The following is a 19,800-nucleotide window of genomic DNA, read 5'->3' as shown; positions in this document are numbered from 1 at the left end:
ACATGAGACAGTGCTCTCATGCTCTAGGAAACCAAGCCAGGACTGGGAGGTGATTAAGACGCACTGCACATCTGGGGCAGTGCACTTGCCAAGCACCTGGTTGTCTGAGCTGCTCGGACCTGGGAAGGGCACAAAACACATGCCCAATCAAGTCTGTGCCCTTGTGGAGTACCCGAGAACCTGAACCTGAGCGGTTTAGACCTGGGAAGTGCACGAAATGCAGGGCCCACTTTGGACAGTGCCTTCCAGAGCATCCTGGAGCCTGAGCAGTGTAGACCAGGAAAGCACATGCTGCTGTGACCTGGGACAAACCCAGTGTGGTCCATACACTGTGAGCACTCCCCACACATGCCAGCGATATTTATTTGCAGTGTTCTTCCCCTCCCCACAACACAACTGAACAAGTGAGCCTAAATAAGTGACTGCCTTCACCCCCTTGTGTCAGGGCAGCAATTAGACACCAAAGAGACCTGCAAACAGAGGAAGCCAAAATGAACAAAGAAGAGGGAACCACTGGAAGTAACAGGTGCAACAGATTAAAACCTTATAGTTAACATTGACTAAGCATTGGAGGGGGCCTGTAGACCTGGAGAACAAGTACAAGCTGGAACAAGGAACTATTTGAAACTGAACTGACTCCACACTGCTTTCAACAGCTCCAGAGAAATTCCTAGATATAGTTTTGCTATCATCACTTTTTAATTTTTTAAAAATTTATGTTCCTTATTACTCCTTTAATTTTCATTTTTACAACCTACTGTTACCTTGCAAAAAAGACCCTATTTTTAAAGCATATTTCATAGATATATATTTTATAAATTTTGTGATTGATTTTGCTTTGTATTTTTAAAATTGTATTTTTGAGAGTTTAACCTCTACTCTAGATTTTTAATTTTTGCTTTTTGGTATTTGTTATCAATTTTGTACCTTTAAGAACCTAACCTTCAATATCCATTTTCACTTAGGGATGTTGATTACTGGCTTGATTGCTCTCTCCCCTTTGGACTCTCCCTTTTATCTCCAGGTCACCTCTATCTCCTCCTTCCCCCTTCTCTTTTCTACTTTGTGAATATCTCTGGATGTTCTGGGCCGTGGAGAACACTTAGGGAACTGATTACTTGCTAGATTGGTCTCTCCTCTTTTGACTCCCCCCTCTTCTCCTCCTGGTCACCTCTATCTTCCTCATCCCTCTTCTCTTCTCTATGTAACTCTGAACCTTTCTGGGTGTTTCAGACGGTGGAGAGCACATATGGAATTGATTACTGGCTAGATTTCTCCTTCCCCTTTTGACTCTCCCTGTTCTCCTCCTGGTCACCATGCTAATTCTCCAGCAAAGCAGGAAAAAAGCCTTGAGAATTAAAAGACAAGCTGTTCAAAGCCATACCAATCCCACTGACACCCAAACTCTCTACTGGACACTTCACTGCACTCCAGAGAGAAGAGACCCAGCTCCACCCACCAGGACACAGATGCAAGCTCCCCTAACCAGGAAACCTTGACAAGCCACTAGTCCACAGGGCAGGCTCCACAATAAAGAGGAACCATAAATTTCAATCATACAGAATGGACACCCCAAACAGAGCAATCTAAACAAAATGAAAAGGCAGAGAAATATTCAGCAGGTAAAGGAACATGATAAATGCCCACCAGATCAAACAAAAGAGAAGGAGATAGGGAGTCTACCTGAAAAAGAATTCAGAATAATGATAGTAAAGATTATCCAAAAGCTTGAAAACAAAATGGAGTTACAGATAAATAAATTAGAGACAAGGATTGAGAAGATGCAAAAAATGTTTAACAAGGATCTAGAAGAGATAAAGAAGAGTCAATAAATTATGAACAATGCAATAACTGAGATCAAAAGCACTCTGGAGGGAACCAACAGTAGAATAACTGAGGCAGAAGATAGCATAAGTGAGGTGGAAGATAGAATAGTGGAAATAAATGAAGCAAAGAAGGAAAAATTTAAAAAAGAATTAAAATAAGTGAGGACAACCTCAGAGACCTCCATCCCTACATTCAAATCATAGGAGTCCCAGAAGAAGAAGACAAAAAGAAAAGGCATGAAAAAATACTTGAGGAGAGAATAGTTGAAAACTTCCCTAAAATGAGGAAGGAAATAGCCATCCAAGTTCAAGAAACCCAGAGAATCCCAAACAGAATAAACCCAAGGTAAAACACCCCAAGACACATACTAATCAAACTAACGAAGAGCAAATATTAAAAGTAGCAAGGGAAAAACAACCAAAAACACACACGGGGATCCCCATAAGGATAACAGCTGATCCTTCCATAGAAACTCTTCAGGTCAGGAGGGAATGGCAGGACATACTTAAGGTGATGAAAGAGAAAAACCAACAACCCAGATTACTATACCCAACAAAGATCACATTAAAATATGAAGGAGAAATTAAAAGCTTTACAGAGAAGCAAAAGCTGAGAGAATTCAGTACCACCAAACCAGCTCTTGAGTAAGTGCTAAATGATCTTCTTTAGACAGGAAACACAGAAAACGTGTATAAACTTGAACCCCAAACAACAAAGTAATTGGTAAGAGGGTCATACTTATCAATAATTACTTTAAATGCAAATGGGTTCAATGCTGAAACCAAAAGGCAAAGACTGGATACAAAAACAAGCCCCCTATATATGCTGTCTACAAGAGACCCACCTCAAAACAAGGGACACAAACAGATTGAAAGTGAAGGGCTGGAAATAAATATTTCATGCAAATAAAGACCAAAAGAAAGCAGGAGTAGCAATACTCATATCAGATAAAATAGACTTTGAAATAAAGGCCATGAAAAGAGACAAAGAAGGACTCTACATAATGATCAAAGGATCAAACAAAGAAGAAGATATAACAATTATAAACATATATGCACCCAACCTAAGAGCACCTCAATACGTAAAACAAATGCTAACAAGCATGAAAGGGGAAATTAACAGTAACACAATAAGAGTAGGAGACTTTAATACCCCACTCACACCTATGGATAGATAAACTAAGCAGAAAATTAGCAAGGAAACAAAAACTGTAAATGATACAATGGACCAGTTAGACCTAATTGATATCTTTGGATGCTTGGGGCTAGTGCACTGGGACGACCCAGAGGGATGGTATGGGGAGGGAGGAGGGAGGAGGGTTCAGGATGGGGAACACATGTATACCTGTGGCGGATTCATTTTGATATTTGGCAAAACTAATACAATTATGTAAAGTTTAAAAATAAAAAAAAAATACAAAAAATACAACAACAAAAAAAAAAGACATTTCACCCCAAAACAATGAATTTCACCTTTTTCGCAAGTGCACACAGAACATTCTCCAGGATTAATCACATTCTGGGCATAGGTCTAACCTTAATAAATTCAAAGAAAATTGAAACCATTTCAAACCTCTTTTTTGATCATAATGTGGTAAGAGTAGATATCAACTCAAAGAAAGGCAATGTCAAAGAATCCTCAAACTACCGCACAATTGCACTCATCTCACATGCTAGTAAAGTAATGCTCAAATTTCTCCAAGCCAGGATCAGCAATATGTGAACCATGAACTTCCAGATGTTCAAGCTGAATTTAAAAAAGGCAGAGGAACCAGAGATCAAATCGCCAACATCCGCTGGATCATGGGAAAAGCAAGAGAGTTCCAGAAAAACATCTATTTCTGCTTTATTGACTATGCCAAAGCCTTTGACTGTGTGGATCATAATAAACTGGAAAATTCTAAAAGAGATGGGAATACAAGACCACCTGACCTGCTTCTTGAGAAACCTATATGCAGGTCAGGAAGAAACAGTTAAAACAGTTAGAACATGGAACAACAGATTGGTTCTAAATAGGAAAAGGAGTATGTCAAGGCTGTATATTGTCACCCTGCTTATTTAACTTATGTGCAGAGTACATCATGAGAAATGCTGGACTGGAAGAAGCACAAGCTGGAATCAAGATTGCCAGAAGAAATATCGATAACCTCAGATATGCAGATGACACCAGCCTTATGGCAGAAAGTGAAGAGGAACTAAAAAGCCTCTTGAGGAAAGTGAATGAGAAGACTGAAAAGGTTGGTGTAAAGCTCAACACTCAGAAAACTAAGATCATGGCACCTGGTCCCATCATTTCATGGCAAGTAGATGCGGAAACAGTGGCAACAGTGTAGGACTTTATTATTATCTTTTTTTTTTTTTTGGCTCCAGGATCACTGAAGATGGTGATTGCAGCCATGAAATTAAAAGATGCTTACTCCTTGGAAGGAAATTTATGACCAACCGAGATAGCATATTCAAAAGCAGAGACATTATTTTGCCAACAAAGGTCCGTCTAGTCAAGGCTATGGTTTTTCCAGTAGTCATGTATGGATGTGAGATTTGGACTGTGAAGAAAGCTGAGCACCGAAGAATTGATGCTTTTGAACTGTGGTGTTGGAGAAGACTCTTGAGAGTCCCTTGGACTGCAAGGAGATCCAACCAGTCTATTCTAAAAGAGATCAGTCCTGGATGTTCTTTGGAAGGAATGAAGCTAAAGCTGAAACTCCAGTACTTTGGCCACCTCAAGAGAAGAGTTGACTCTTTGGCAAAGACTCTGATGCTGGGAGGGATTTGGGGCAGGATGAGAAGGGGACGACAGAGGATGAGATGGCTGGATGGCATCACCGACTCAGTGGATGTGAGTTTGAGTGAACTCTGGGAGTTGGTGATGGAGAGGGAGGCCTGGTGTGCTGCAGTTCATGGGGTCACAGAGTCGGACTCGACTGAGTGACTGAACTGAACTCAACTGAATAGGGAAAAAACTATTAACAATACAAACATAAGGAGATTAAACAACACAGTTCTGAGTAACCAACAAATCATGGAATAAATCAAAAAGGATATCAAAATATGCACAGAAACAAATGAAAATGAAAACACGACAACCCAAAACCTATGGGATTCAGTAAAAGCAGCGCTAAGGGCAAGGTTCATATCATTACAAGCTTACTTCAAGAAACAAGAGAAAAATCAGATAAATAACCTAACTTTACATGTAAAGCAACTAGAAAAAGAAGAAATGAAGAACCCCAGGGTTAGTAGAAGGAAATAAATCATAAAAATTAGGGCAGAAATCAATGAAAAAGAAATAAAGGTGACTATGGGGCAGAAACGAGAGGAGTTACCTGGAGCCATGGCTGCGCGGGTGCAGGAAGGCCTAGAGGAGCTATCCCACATTGAAGGGCAGGAAGGGTGGCGGTGAGGAGATACACATCGTCCAAGGTAAGGAGCTATGGCTGTGCTTTGCTGGAGCAGCCATGAAGAGATACCCCACACCCAAGGTAAGAGAAACCCAAGTAAGATGGTAGGTGTTGCAAGAGGGCATCAGAGGGCAAACACACTGAAACCATACTCACAGAAAACTAGTCAATCTAATCACACTAGGACCACAGCCTTGTCTAACTCAATGAAACTAAGCCATGCCCATGGGGCAAACCAAGACAGGTGGATCATGGTGGAGAGATCTGACAGAATGTGGTCCACTGGAGAAGGGAATGACAAACCACTTCAGTATTCTTGCCTTGAGAACCCCATGAACAGTATGGAAAGGCAAAATGATAGGATACTGAAAGAGGAATTCCCCAGGTCAGTAGGTGCCCAATATGCTACTGGAGATCAGTGGAGAAATAACTCCAGAAAGAATGAAGGGATGGAGCCAAAGCAAAAAGAATACCCAGCTGTGGATGTGACTGGTGATAGAAGCAAGGTCCGATGTTGTAAAGAGCAATATTTGAATAGGAACCTGGAATGTCAGGTCCATGAATCAAGGCAAATTGGAAGTGGTCAAACAAGAGATAGCAACAGTGAATGTCGGCATTCTAGGAATCAGTCAACTGAAATGGACTGGAATGGGTGAATTTAACTCAGATGACCATTATGTCTACTACTGCAGGCAGTAATCCCTCAGAAGAAATGGAGTGGCCATCATGGTCAACAAAAGAGTCCGAAATGCAGTACTTGGATGCAATCTCAAAAATGACAGAATGATCTCTGTTTGTTTCCAAGGCAAACCATTCAATATCACAGTAATACAAGTCGATGCCCCAACCAGTAATGCTGAAGAAGCTGAAGTTGAACGATTCAATGAAGACCTACAAGACCTTTTAGAACTAACACCCAAAAAAGATGTCCTTTTCATTATAGGGGACTGGAACGTAAAAGTAGGAAGTCAAGAAACACCTGGAGTAACAGACAAATTTGGCCTTGGAATACGGAATGAAGCAGGGCAAAGACTAATAGAGTTTTGCCAAGAAAATGCACTGGTCATAACAAACACCCACTTCCAACAATACAAGAGAAGACTCTATACATGGACATCACCAGATGGTCAACACTGAAATCAGATTGATTATATTCTTTGCAGCCAAAGAAGGAGAAGCTCTATACAGTTAGCAAAAACAAGACCAGGAGCTGACTGTGACTCAGAACATGAACTCCTTATTTCCAAATTCAGACTTAAATTGAAGAAAGTTGAGAAAACCACTAGACCATTCAGGTATGACCTAAATCAAATCCCTTATGATTATACAATGGAAGTGAGAAATAGGTTTAAGGGCCTAGATCTGATAGATAGAGTGCCCGATGAACTATGCAATGAGGTTCGTGACATTGTACAGGAGACAGGGATCAAGACCATTCCCATAGAAAAGAAATGCAAAAAAGCAAAATGGCTGTCTGGGGAGACCTTACAAATAGCTGTGAAAAGAAGAGAAGCAAAAAGCAAAGGAGAAAAAGGAAGATATAAACATCTGAATGCAGAGTTCCAAAGAATAGCAAGAAGACATAAGAAAGCCTTCTTCAGCGATCAATGCAAAGAAATAGAGGAAAACAACAGAATGGGAAAGACTAGGGATCTCTTCAAGAAAATGATAGATACCAAAGGAACATTTCATGCAAAGATGAGCTTGATAAAGGACAGAAATGGTATGAACCTAAAAGAAGCAGACAATATTAAGAAGAGATGGCAAGAATACACAGAAGAACTGTACAAAAAAGATCTTCATAACCCAGGTAATCACGATGGTGTGATCACTGACCGAGAGCCAGACATCCTGGAATGTGAAATCAAGTGGGCATTAGAAAGCATCACTACGAACAAAGCTAGTGGAGGTGATGAATTCCAGTTGAGCTATTCTGAATCCTGAAAGATGATGCTGTGAAAGTGATGCACTCAATATGCCAGCAAATTTGGAAAACTCAGCAGTGGCCACAGGCCTGGAAAAGGTCAGTTTTTATTCCAATCCCAAAGAAAGGCAATGCCAAAGAATGCTCAAACTACCACACGGTTGTATTCATCTCACACGCTAGTAAAGTAATGCTCAAAATTTTCCAAGCCAGGCTTCAGCAATATGTGAACCGTGAACTTGCTGATGTTCAAGCTGGTTTTAGAAAAGGCTGAGGAACCAGAGATCAAATTGCCAACATCTGCTGGATCATAGAAAAAGCAAGAGAGTTTCAGGAAAACATCTACTTCTGCTTTATTGACTATGCCAAAGCCTTTGACTGTGTGGATCACAATAAACTGTGGAAAAGTCTTCAAGAGATGGGAATACCAGACCACCTGATCTGCCTCTTGAGAAATTTGTATGCAGGTCAGGAAGCAACAGTTAGAACTGGACATGGAACAACAGACTGGTTCCATATAGGAAAAGGAGTTCGTCAAGGCTGTATATTGTCACCCTGTTTATTTAGCTTATATGCAGAGTACATCATGAGAAACGCTGGACTGGAAGAAGCACAAGCTGGAGTCAAGATTGCCGGGAGAAATATCAATAACCTCAGATATGCAGATGACACCAGCCTTATGGCAGAAAGTGAAGAAGAACTAAAAAGCCTCTTGATGAAAGTGAAAATGGAGAGTGAAAAAGTTGGCGTAAAGCTCAACATTCAGAAAATGAAGATCATGGCATCCGGTCCCACCACTTCATGGGAAATAGATGAGGAAACAGTGGAAACAGTGTCAGACTTTATATTTCTGGGCTCCACTACAGATGGTGACTGCAGCCATGAAATTAAAAGACGCTACCTCCTTGAAAGGAAAGTTACCAACCTAGATAGCATATTCAAAAGCAGAGACATTACTTTGCCAACAAAGGTTCGTCTAGTCAAGGCTATGGTTTTTCCTTTGGTCATGTATGGATGTGAGAGTTGGACTGTGAAGAAGGCTGAGCACTGAAGAATTGATGCCTTTGAACTGTGGTGTTGGAGAAGACTCTTGAGAGTCCCTTGGACTGCAAGGAGATCCAACCAGTCCATTCTGAAGGAGATCAGCCCTGGGATTACTTTGGAAGGAATGATGCTAAAGCTGAAACTCCTGTACTTGGGCCACCTCATGCGAAGTGTTGACTCATTGGCAAAGACTCTGATGCTGGGAAGGTTTGGGGGCAGGAGAAGAAGGGGTTAACACAGGATGAGATGGCTGGATGGCATCACTGACTCAATGGACATGAGTCTGAGTGAACTCCGGTAGTTGGTGAGGGACAGGGAGGCCTGGCTTGCTGCGATTCATAGGTTCGCAAAGAGTCGGACATGACTGAGCGACTGATCTGATCTGATCTGATCTGATAGCAGTAATCTACAAAACTAAAAGTTGGTTCTTTCAGAAGATAAGTAAGATAGACCAACAATTAGCCAGACTCATCAAGAAAAAAAAAGGAGAAGAATCAAATAAACAAAATAGAAATGAAAATGGAGAAATCACAGCAGACAATGCAGAAATACAAAGGATCATAAAAGACTACTATCAGCAATTATATGCCAATAAAATGAACAACGTGGAAGAAGTGGACAAATTCTTAGAAAAGTACGACTTTCTAAAACTGGACCAGGAAGAAATAGAAAATCTTAACAGAGCTATCACAAGCATGGAATCAAAACTCTAATAAAAATTCTTCTAACAAATAAAAGCCCAGGATCAGGTGGCTTCACAGCTGAATTCTACCAAAAATTTAGAGAAGAGCTAGCGCCTATCCTACTCAAACTCTTCTAGAAAATTTCAGAGGAAGGTAAACTCCCAAACTCTTTCTATTGCACCATCATCACCCTAATACCAAAACCTGACAAAGATGCCATAAAAAAGAAAACTTTAGGCCAATATCACTGATAAACATAGATGCAAAAATCCTCAACAGAATTCTAGCAAACAGAATCCAGCAACATATTAAAAAGATCACACATCATGACCAAGTGGGCTTTATCCCAGGAATGCAAGGATTCTTCAATATTCACAAATCAATCAATGTGATACACCATATTAACAAATTGAAGGATAAAAACCATATAATTATCTCAATAGATGCAAAGAAAGCCTTTAACAAAATTCAACATCCATTTATGATAAAATCCTTCCAGAAAGCAGGCACAGAAAGAACATACCTCAACATAATAAAAGCCATATATGATAAACACACAGCAAACATTATCCTCAATGGCAAAAAATCAAAGGCTTTCCCCTAAAGTCAGAAACAAGACAAGGGTGACCACTCTCATCACTACTATTCAACATATTTTTGGAAGTTTTAGCCACAGTAATCAGAGCAAAAAAAGAAATAAAAAGAATCTAGATTGGAAAAGAAGAAGTAAAACTCTCACTATTTGCAGATGACATGATCTTTTACATAGAAAACCATAAAGACTCCACCAGAAAATTACTAGAGCTAATCAATGATTATAGAAAAGTTGCAGGACGTAGAATTAATACACAGAAATCCCTTGCATTCCTGTACACTAACCATGAAAATACAGAAGTAGAAATTAAGGAAACAATTCCATTCACCATTGTGATGAAAAGAATAAAACACTTCGGAATAAATCTACCTAAAGAAAAAAAAGACCTATACATAGAGAACTATAAAACACTGATAACAAAATCAAAGATGAGACTAATAGATGGAGAAATATACTGTGTTCATGTATCAGAAGAATCAACATAGTGAAAATGAGGGTACTACACAAAGCAATCTATAGATTCAATGCAATCCCTATCAAGCTATCAACGGTATTTTTCACAGAACTAGAACAAATAATTTCACAGTTTGTATGGAAATACAAAGTCCTCGAATAGCCAGAGTAATCTTGAAAAAGAAGAATGGAACTGGAGGAATCAACCTTCCTGACTTCAGACTATACTACAAAGCTGGCACAAAAACTGAAATATAGATTAATGGAACAAATAGAAAGCCTATAGATAAGTCCATGCATCTATGGACACCTCATCTTTGACAAATGAATAAAAAATATACAATGGAGAAAATACAATTTCTTTAAGAAGTGGTGCTGGGAAAACTAGTCATCCACCTGTAAAAGAATGAAACTAGAACATTTTCTAACACCATACAAAAAAATAAACTCAAAATGGATTAAAGACCTAAATGTAAGATCAGAAAGTTTAAAACTCCTAGAGGAAAACATAGGCAAAACACTCTCTGACGTAAATCACAGCAAGATCCTCTATGACCCACTTCCCAGAGTAATGGAAATAAAAGCAAAAATAAATGGGACCTAATTAAACTTAAAAGCTTTTACACAACGAAGGAAACTATAAGGAAGGTGAAAAGACAGCCTTCAGAATGGGAGAAAATAATAGCAAACAAAGCAACTGACAAAGAATTTATCTCAGAAATATGCAAGCAGCTCATGCAGCTCAATTCCAAAAAGTAAACAACCAAATCAAAAAATGGGCCAAAAAACTAAAAGGACATTTATCCAAAGAAGACAGACAGATGGCTAACAAACACATGAAAAAATGCTCAACATCACTCATTATCAGAGAAATGCAAATCAAAACCACAATGAGGTACCATTTCACGCCAGTCAGAATAGCTGCTATCAAAAAGTCTACAAACAGTAAATGCTGAAGAGGGTGTGGAGAAAAGGGAACCCTGTTACACTGTTGGTGGGAATACAAACTAGTACAGCCACTATGGAGAACAGTGTGGAGATTCCTTAAAAAACTAGAAACAGAACAGCCATACAACCCAGTAATCCCACCGGTGGGCATACACAGGTAGGAAACCAGAATTGAGAGAGACACGTGTACCCCAATGTCCATCGTAGCACTGTTTACAATAGCTAGGACATGGAAGCAACCTAGATGTCCATCAGCAGATGAATAGATAAGAAAGCTGTGGTACATATACACAATGGAGTATTACTCAGCCATTAAAAAGAATACATTTGAATCAGTTCTAATGAGTTGGATGAAACTGGAGCCTATTATACAGAGTGAAGTAAGGTAGAAAGAAAAACACCAATACAGTATATTAATGCATATATATGGAATTTATAAAGATGGTTACGATGACCTTATATGCAAGACAGTGAAAGAGACACAGATGTAAAGAACAGACTTTTGGACTCTGTGGGAGAAGGCGAGGATGGGATGATTTGAGAGAATAACATTGAAACATGTATATTACCATATGTGAAACAGATCACCTGTCCGAGTTTGATGCATGAAACGGGCACTCAAAGCTGCTGCACTGGGACAACCCAGAGGGATGGGGTGGGGAGGGACGTGGGAGGGAGTTTGGGAGGGTGGATACATGTACACCTGTGGCTGATTCATGTTAATGTACAGCAAAAACCACCACAATATTGTAAAGTACTTAGCCTCCAATTAAAATAAATAAATTAGTTAAAAAATTAAAACTTCTGTGCATCAGTTGACACTATGAGAGAGTGAAAACATTGAGAGAAATGGTGGGCTGAGGTCCTTGCACAATTCATATAGACCCCATGGGTCTCAGTGTTTTCATCTGTCGAATAGAAACAGTAATACCTTATTTTCAAGTGGTGATGTGAAGAATATATGATTAGAAAACATGAGAACTGTTTTTGTAAACTCAAAAATACAAATTCTTGGTAAGATTCACAGTGCCAGGATCTCTCTATGACCTCTGTGATTTTTTTGATGTTTTGCATTATTTGTGCGTGTTGCAAATCCCAGGAATTATTACTTTTAAGGAAATTCTCCAATCTAATGTAATCCTTATACTTTACTTTTATGACTACATAAGCCGTGTATTTACTGTTTTCTATATACAGGGGTGGCTTTCCAGGTGGCACTAGTGGTAAAGAACCCATCTGCCAATGCAGAAAGATTCGGGAGATAAGCATTTAATACCTGGGTTGAGAAGATCTCCTGGAGAAGGGCATAGAAACCTACTCCAGTATTCTTGCTTGGAGAATCCCATGGACAGAGAAGTCTGGTAGGCTATGGTCCATAGGGTCTCAAAGAGTCAAACGTGACTGAAGCAATTTGGCGCACACACACACACACACACACAGAGGGGTACTAGGGTTGATATGGGTTAAATGATGGTCCTGTGACTCTGGTTAGCTTGTGTGTCTGTGCTTCAGATCCACAGTTACTGCTTATTGAGCTTAACACAGGACTATACTCTTCCTTAAGAGTTTGTGCATGAAAAAGCCCATGCTGCATGGACAAAATAGGTGCTCAACCCAGGTGGAGAATAAGAAGATAGTTATGTATGAGAGTCAAGATGAGAATAGAAATGCAATGAGCAGAAGTAAGAGGAAGACATTCTTTCATGACAGAGGAATGTCCTGAGTGAGTTTAGATGTAAACCAGTGTGAGTCATAGGATATCACCTGCTTTATACCCAATTGTCCAGTATGATAGGAATGTGCTGCTCAATGAATCAATCAGTGAAGTGCTCTGGGGAAATGCATGATTTTACCTCACTATGTTTAGAGGGTTCCGACATGGCCCTGCTGGAGAGTGTGTACTCCTCAGACTCAGTTTTCTTTTTCTTGATCACTTTGAACCATATATTGTATTGCTCTTGCACCTGTAGAGACAAAGCATGCTCTGCATCAGCTCTCAGAGAGAAATGAGGATGAGAAGAGTCCTAAGCAGGAGTCAGACAGTGGTACCTGCTGGCTGAGGAGGCAGTACACCAGGAAGATGAAGAAACCTTGCAGGCTGTTGATGATGGTGAAGAGGTAAGCCATGACGTGGGGAGCTGGTCCCACCTGCAGGATTCCCAGACACCATGTACATCCCAAGATAAAGAGCTGAGCTGTGGCTTTAAATGTTAGCATCCTGAGTAGGAGGACAAAAAAGATTCACTATGCACCCTGACCAACACAGTCAAGTCCATCTCTTTTCAACTCAAACAATGTCTCTGACTTAGTTGTGGCCAATCTGATGTTTACTGTGAAGGATTATCTAAAAGAAATTTTTTTGTTGTTGTTCTGGAATGGCATATTATCTTAGACTGAAGTTGGTAGTGAAACTTCATAATGTTGCTTTCAGTAATAGGATGAATATCCCAAGTTTCAATTAACTAATATTACTGTGGATGTTCTGTGCACATGGCTTTGTGCTGGCCCTGAGCATTAAAAATAAGAAAGGCAAGATTTCTGATTTCACAGACCTTACCACCTTTTGGGAAGACAAATACAATGGTCAATTATACTTGTGAAATTGAAGGTCCCTCTGCCCTGGTCCCTCCAATGATTTCCCTATCTTTTCCATCTCCATGAATTGACCCAGAGCATGCTTTGTCAGATGATTCATTCTGTGTAAAGGAAAAGAAAGCAAAGGATATCCTTGGCTTCTTAGAAGATATGATATATAGATAATCAACCTGACTTCACCAGGTAGAGCAGGGCAGATAAGGGTAGTGGGACGAACATGAATAAAGACATGGGCATGAAAGGGAATGCTGGGGCCTGTGTCAGGTATGTAAGTGATTTATAAGGATATACATATTCTCAGGACTTTTCTTATAGTGTCATGGTGGTAATCCCTGTTTACCAGAACAAAATCAATTTCCTTTGTAGCTAAAATAGTTCCATTCTCGGGTTAGAGATGAATGGAATATTTTTGACTTAGGTATCAGCAACAAAACAGTATTCAAGCTTCCAAGAGGGTGGCTGAACTCCTCCTCTCAAGTCCCCTTGAAACCCTGTGAAGGGACACTAGAAGCTTGGAACTCTATGTCCTTGCTCCTGGACCATGCTTTTTATGGTGTGGGGTTGGGGGGGGGTGTGTGGTGGGGTAGGGTGGTGATGTATACCTCTGATCCATCTCACCTAGTCTTCCGGAGAGTGGACACATCACTGTTGAGTGAGGAAAGCTTCTTTTTCACAATCCAGAATGTTATCAGGAAGAAAACTAAATTAATCTGCAGAAACATCACAAGGGATATTAAGTGCATCCAGATCTGCTAATCCTTCCCTGTGGCTCATCCAACATCTAAATCAGCAGGTAGGAAGGGTTTGTATTTCATAACAGTGATAGAAAACCAGACTGAACACCAGTAACTCACTTTGCATGGGGATTTACATGTTTAAACACCGAGAGTGCTATGTCTAAGGAAATGCTCCTTCCTGGTTTTAAAATGGGAATTTCTGCATCCCGGGACCTTCTCATTCCTCAGCTAATTGGAATAATTGGTCACCTTGTCCATAGCCCTCTTTTTGCTTGTGGTTTTAATTCACCCTCAGCCAGGGAGGAAAGATCCTCTGATGTCATCCATTACTCACAGAGAAGATGGTGCAGACAGGGCCAAGAAATGTCCATACAAATCCTTTCTCTGTGCTGAGCCAGCATCTAAGAGAGGTGGTTGAGAATCAAGAGTATATTAGCCTTTGTGGATAAAGAATTGATAGATGAACATATCTCTCATTCCTCAAAGTTTTTCCTGACTTCTGTATTATTATTATTATTAATTATTATTATTATTATTTTTTGGTCAGAATATTTCACATAAGATCACCCTTAGCAAATTTCAATACACAACACAATATTAGCTATAGGCACTATGTTCTATAGTAGACTTTCTGAACTTATTATTTTGCATAATTGAAAGCTATGTATGTCCTTGATATTAGTAAAGGCCATGGGTGTGTACTTATTCCCAATTTGTCAGGTTATACACATTAATCATGTGCAGCTTTTTTTCCAAGTAAATCACAATGTAAAAAAGTGGTTTTAAATAAATATAAACTTATTTTAAAAAGCCCTTTTAAGTCTTGGCCCTCATATGCTGGCAGAAAGAAATGTACATGTTTTAAAGAAAAAAAATCAATAAAAATTAATTTATGGTTTATGAGACAAATATTGAGTCTCTCTTTCTCTATTAGGGTCAGTTCTTGGCTCTGAAGATCAAGTATGATTAAGAGAGCGATCTCTTTCTTCAAGGAGTTCCTAGCTCTGTAGGCTTATTGATAGTTAGACAATAGAAACATCAAAATGATGAAGCTTATGATCAAATATGAGGAGTTGTGGGAACATGTAGGTGGATCTATAACCTAATCAGACCTGTAGGAGGTTCTGATACTGGGAAGGGTTCCCTGAGAGAATTCTGTTGTGTTTATGATGAGAGGTGAAGGATGAGTAGATGTAGATGGGGTGAAAAAATTGGGGACAGCCAAGAAGGGAGAGAGAGTGAGAGAGAGAGAGAGAGAGAATAACAGTAAGCCTGACACTGCTATGGCAGGCTCATGTGCGTTAAACAAGTTATTCCTCATGACGACATACGTAATCAAATGATTACAGATCAGGCATCTGAGGCATAGGGATACAGAGTCAGTAACTGAAGTTCACACTGATAGAAATTATAGAATTGGTGCTTGATCCTAAATAGGAACTGTGTGCGATTTGGGAGATGTTAAGACCACGCTAGTTGGATCCACCAGGAAGAACCAAAGAGAGAGTTACAGAGACAGGGGTTGACATACTGCAGCCTGTGGTCCACATTGGGTTGCTGTCTGATTTTGGAAATGCATTTTACTGGGTCAGAGTTACACTCATTTTCTTATATCTTTTCTGTGGCTGCTTTTGAACTACAAGGACAGAGGTGGAAAATTGCAACTGAGACTGTTTGACCCACAAAACCAAAATATCTACTACCTTGTGTTTGTAGGGAAAGTTTTCTGACTTTTTGCTAAACTATCTAGAAAGGCCAGTGATTCAGAAACCATCTGATGCAGGTCGACATCAGTTTTTACCAGCATAAGAATTTGTTGTGAGTTGCTAAGTTATGTCTGACTATTTGTGACCCCATGAACTGCAGTACGCCAGGTTTCCCAATCTTCCACTATCTCCCTGAGTTTGCTCTAACTCATGTCATCTAGTTGGTGATGCTATCCAACAATTTCATCCTTGTCACACCCTTCTCCTGCCCTCAATCTTCCCAGAAACAGAGTCTTTTCCAATGAGTCTGCTCTTCACATCAGGTGGCCAAAGTATTGGAGCTTCAGCTTCAGCATCATCCTCCCAGTGAATGTTCAGTGTTGGTTTCCTTAAAGATTGACTGATTTGATCTCCTTGCTATCCAAGGCAGTCTCTAGAGTTTTCTACAGCACCACAATTTGAAAGCATCAGTTTTTGGCATTCAGATTTCTTTATGGTCCAGCATAGAAATTTGTTGTGAGTACCAGTGTGCATTTTATCACATCTCTACCACCAACAGCCTAATTAAAAAATGGTACAGGACTAACGAGACATTTTCTAAAGAGGTCATAGAGATTATCAGCAGGCACATGAAAAATGTTCAACATCACGAATGTTAGGGAAATGTAAGTCAAAACCACAGTGAGACATTCCAGCACACTTGTTAGAGTGGGTCTTATCAAACACGTGTGTAATAATCACTGTAAGTGAGAATGTGGAGAAAAAGGAACTCTTATACATTGTTGCTAGAAATGTAAACTGATGCAATCACTATGGAAGACAGTACTGAGACCTTCAAAAACACTAAGAATAGAACTACTATGTGATCCAGCTATCCTGTGCCTGGGTAATTATAAGGACTACAAAAACACTAACTCAAAATGATGTGCAGACTTTTATGTTCACTGCGGCATTATTTGCAATGGCAAAGATATGGAGGCATACTAAGTGCCTATCAAAGGATAAAGAAGATGTGATACACACACATACACACCAGCCATGTAGTACTACCTAGCCATAAAAATGAGGAAATCTTGCTAATTGTTACAACGTGAATGGATGCTGGGTTTATTATGCTAAGTGAAAGAAGCCAGATAGAGAAAGACAAATACAGTCTGATTTAATTCACATGTGGACTATGACAAATCAATAAACAAACAAAATAAATGAACTGCCTAAACCAAACAACTGCCCTCTCCCTATAGAAGAAGATAATAGAGTACTGACAGAAGAGAAAATATGAGCTTGGGGAGAGGTGAAATGGGCAAATTGGTTCAACTGTATGGTAATGGATGGAAACCCAATTATCAGTGGTAAACAGGTTGTAGGGTATACAAACATAGAAATATGTCCTACACATAAAACATATACAGTGTTGCAGAACAATATTGACACAATGAAAAGAATATATCAATGGAGAAAAGACAATCTTTTCAGTAAATGATTCTGGGAAAACTAGACAGCTACACGTAAAGGAATGATATGAAACACTCCCTAACATCATATACAAAAATAAATTCAAAATGCATTAATGACCTAAATGTAAGCCCAGACATTATAAAACTCTTAGAGGAAAACATAAGCAGAACTCTCTTCCACATAAATTACAGCAAGATCTTTTCCCCCCATTCTTCTCCTAGAGTAATGAAAATAAAATTAAAATAAAAAATTGGACCTAGTTAAACTTAAAAGCTTTTGCACAGAAAAGGAGACCATAGTGGGGTGGTCCTAAGATGGCAGAGGAATAGGACAGGGAGACCACTTTCTCCCACAAAAATTCATCAAAAGAATATTTAAAAACTGAGTAAATTCCACAAAACAACTTCTGAATGTTGGCAGAGGACATCAGGCACCCAGAAAAGGAGCCCGTTACCTTTGAAAGGAGATAGAAAAAATTTAAAAGACAGAAAAAGAGACAAAAGAGGTAGGGACAGAGCTCCATCCAGGGAAGGGAGTCTTAAAAGAGAGAAGTTTCCAAACACCGGGAAACACTCTCATTGCCGAGTCTGTGGCGAGCCTTGGAACCACAGAGGGCAACATAACTGGGAGGAAAAATAAATAATTAAACCCCATAGATTACGTGCCCAATGGTAACTCCCCCAGCAGAGAAGCAGCACAGACGCCTGCACCCGCCACTAACAAGCGGGGGCTGGGCAGGGAGGTGCAGGCTGCATTGCTTAGAGTAAGGACCAGGCCTGAATGCCCCAAGGTCAACCTGAGGGAACTAACTTGGGCTAGCAAACCAGCCTGTGGGATAGCTATCACGTGAAACACCCTAACCTAAGACACCACCAGGCCCGCTCACAGAACAAAGGACTGCCTAGAGCTATGTGAGGGGTCCTAACCTAGGACACCGTCAGGCCCACTCACAGAACAAAGGACTGAACAGACCTAGCCAGCTGCAGACCATCCCCCTCCGGTGACAGGCAGCCAGAGCTGGAAGGGGGCAAGTGCAGCCCCAGAGAGACATTATCTACCAAACTGTAAGCAGGCTTCTTTGCTAACTAAGACTTCTTGGGGTTCTGGATGGTCAACATCCACCTGAGAAGGTGCGCCAGTTGTACACCCAGAAAACCGAGTGGCAGGGACGGGGGAGGCAGTAAGTCGCAGCGACCACGCTCGCCAAACACCTCATCACCTGAGCTGCTCGGACCTGGGAAGGGCACAAAATGAGGCCCAACCAAGTCTGTGCCTCTGAGGACTACCCGAGTGCCTGAACCTGAGTGCCTTAGACCTGGGAGGTACATGCAGGCAAGGGCCAGCCTTGGACGGTTCCCAGCGGAGCAACCTAAAGCCTGAGCAGTGTAGACAGGGAAAGCACACATGCTGTGAGTGGGGGCAGGCCCAGTTTGGCTGAGACACTGCGAGCACACGCCAGTGTTATTTGTTTGCAGCGTCCCTCCCTCTCGACAGTGCGATTGAACAAGTGAGCCTAAAAAAGTGTCCACCACCTCCCCCTTGTGTCAGGCAGTAAATCAGACACTGAAGAGACTAGCAAATGGAAGAAGCTAAAATAGAGGAAACCGCCTTGGAAGTGACAGGTTTAATAGATTAAAACCCTGTAGTTAGTACTGACTACATAGGAAGGGGCCTATGCTGCTGCTGCTGCTAAGTCACTTCAGTCGTGTCCAACTCTGTGTGACCCCACAGACGGCAGCCCACCAGGCTCCCTTGTCCCTGGGATTCTCCAGGCAAAAACAGTGGAGTGGGTTGCCATTTCCTTCTCCAGTGCATTTAAGTGAAAAGTAAAAGTGCATCGAAACTGGGCTGGCTGGTGCACTGGAATGACCCAGAGGGATGGTATGGGGAGGGAGGCGGGAGGAGGGTTCAGGATGGGGAACACATGTATACCTGTGGCAGATTCATTTTGATATATGGCAAAACCAATACAATATTGTAAAGTTAAAAATTAAAAAAAAAAGGAAATGTGAAGTCTCTCAGTCATGTCCAACTCTTAGCGACCCCATGGACTGCAGCCTACCAGGCTCCTCTGTCCATGGGATTTTCCAGGCAAGAGTACTGGAGTGGGGTGCCATTGCCTTCTCCAAGGAAGAGGCCTATAGATCTTGGGAAATATAAGCCGGACCAAGAAACTATCTGAAAATGAACTGACCCCACACTGCCCACAACACCACCAGAGAAAGTCCTAGATATATTTTTACTATTTTTACTATCATTCTTTTTAAAACAATTTTAAAAATGTTTAAGTCCTCTATTACTCCTTTAATTTTCATTCTTATAACCTACTATTGCTTTGCAAAAAAAAAAAAAAAGAGAGAGACCCTATTTTTTAAAGCAAACTTCATATATAATTTAAAAAAATAATTTTTGTGACTTTTTTTTCTTTTC

The 19,800-nt window shown here is 40.4% G+C and overlaps 1 protein-coding gene across 1 annotated transcript in view; it reads right to left on the bottom strand.

Moving 5' to 3' along the window:
- Positions 1–19,800, bottom strand: part of LOC133250509 (adhesion G protein-coupled receptor E2-like) — a 65,548-nt gene that overhangs the window by 4,287 nt on the left and 41,461 nt on the right. Inside the window, exons 15-18 of the mRNA XM_061421830.1 lie at positions 14,541–14,607; positions 14,088–14,179; positions 12,924–13,092; positions 12,728–12,838 (exon numbers count right to left, since the gene is read on the bottom strand). Coding sequence (XP_061277814.1) covers positions 12,728–12,838; positions 12,924–13,092; positions 14,088–14,179; positions 14,541–14,607 — 439 coding nt within the window. The remainder of the gene's footprint in view (positions 1–12,727; positions 12,839–12,923; positions 13,093–14,087; positions 14,180–14,540; positions 14,608–19,800) is intronic.

This window comes from Bos javanicus, chromosome 7, assembly GCF_032452875.1.
Source record: "Bos javanicus breed banteng chromosome 7, ARS-OSU_banteng_1.0, whole genome shotgun sequence".
In the NCBI taxonomy this organism is placed as follows: Eukaryota; Metazoa; Chordata; class Mammalia; order Artiodactyla; family Bovidae; genus Bos; species Bos javanicus.
Note: the sequence above shows the minus strand (reverse complement) of the source record. Positions and strands in the feature narration are given on the sequence as shown.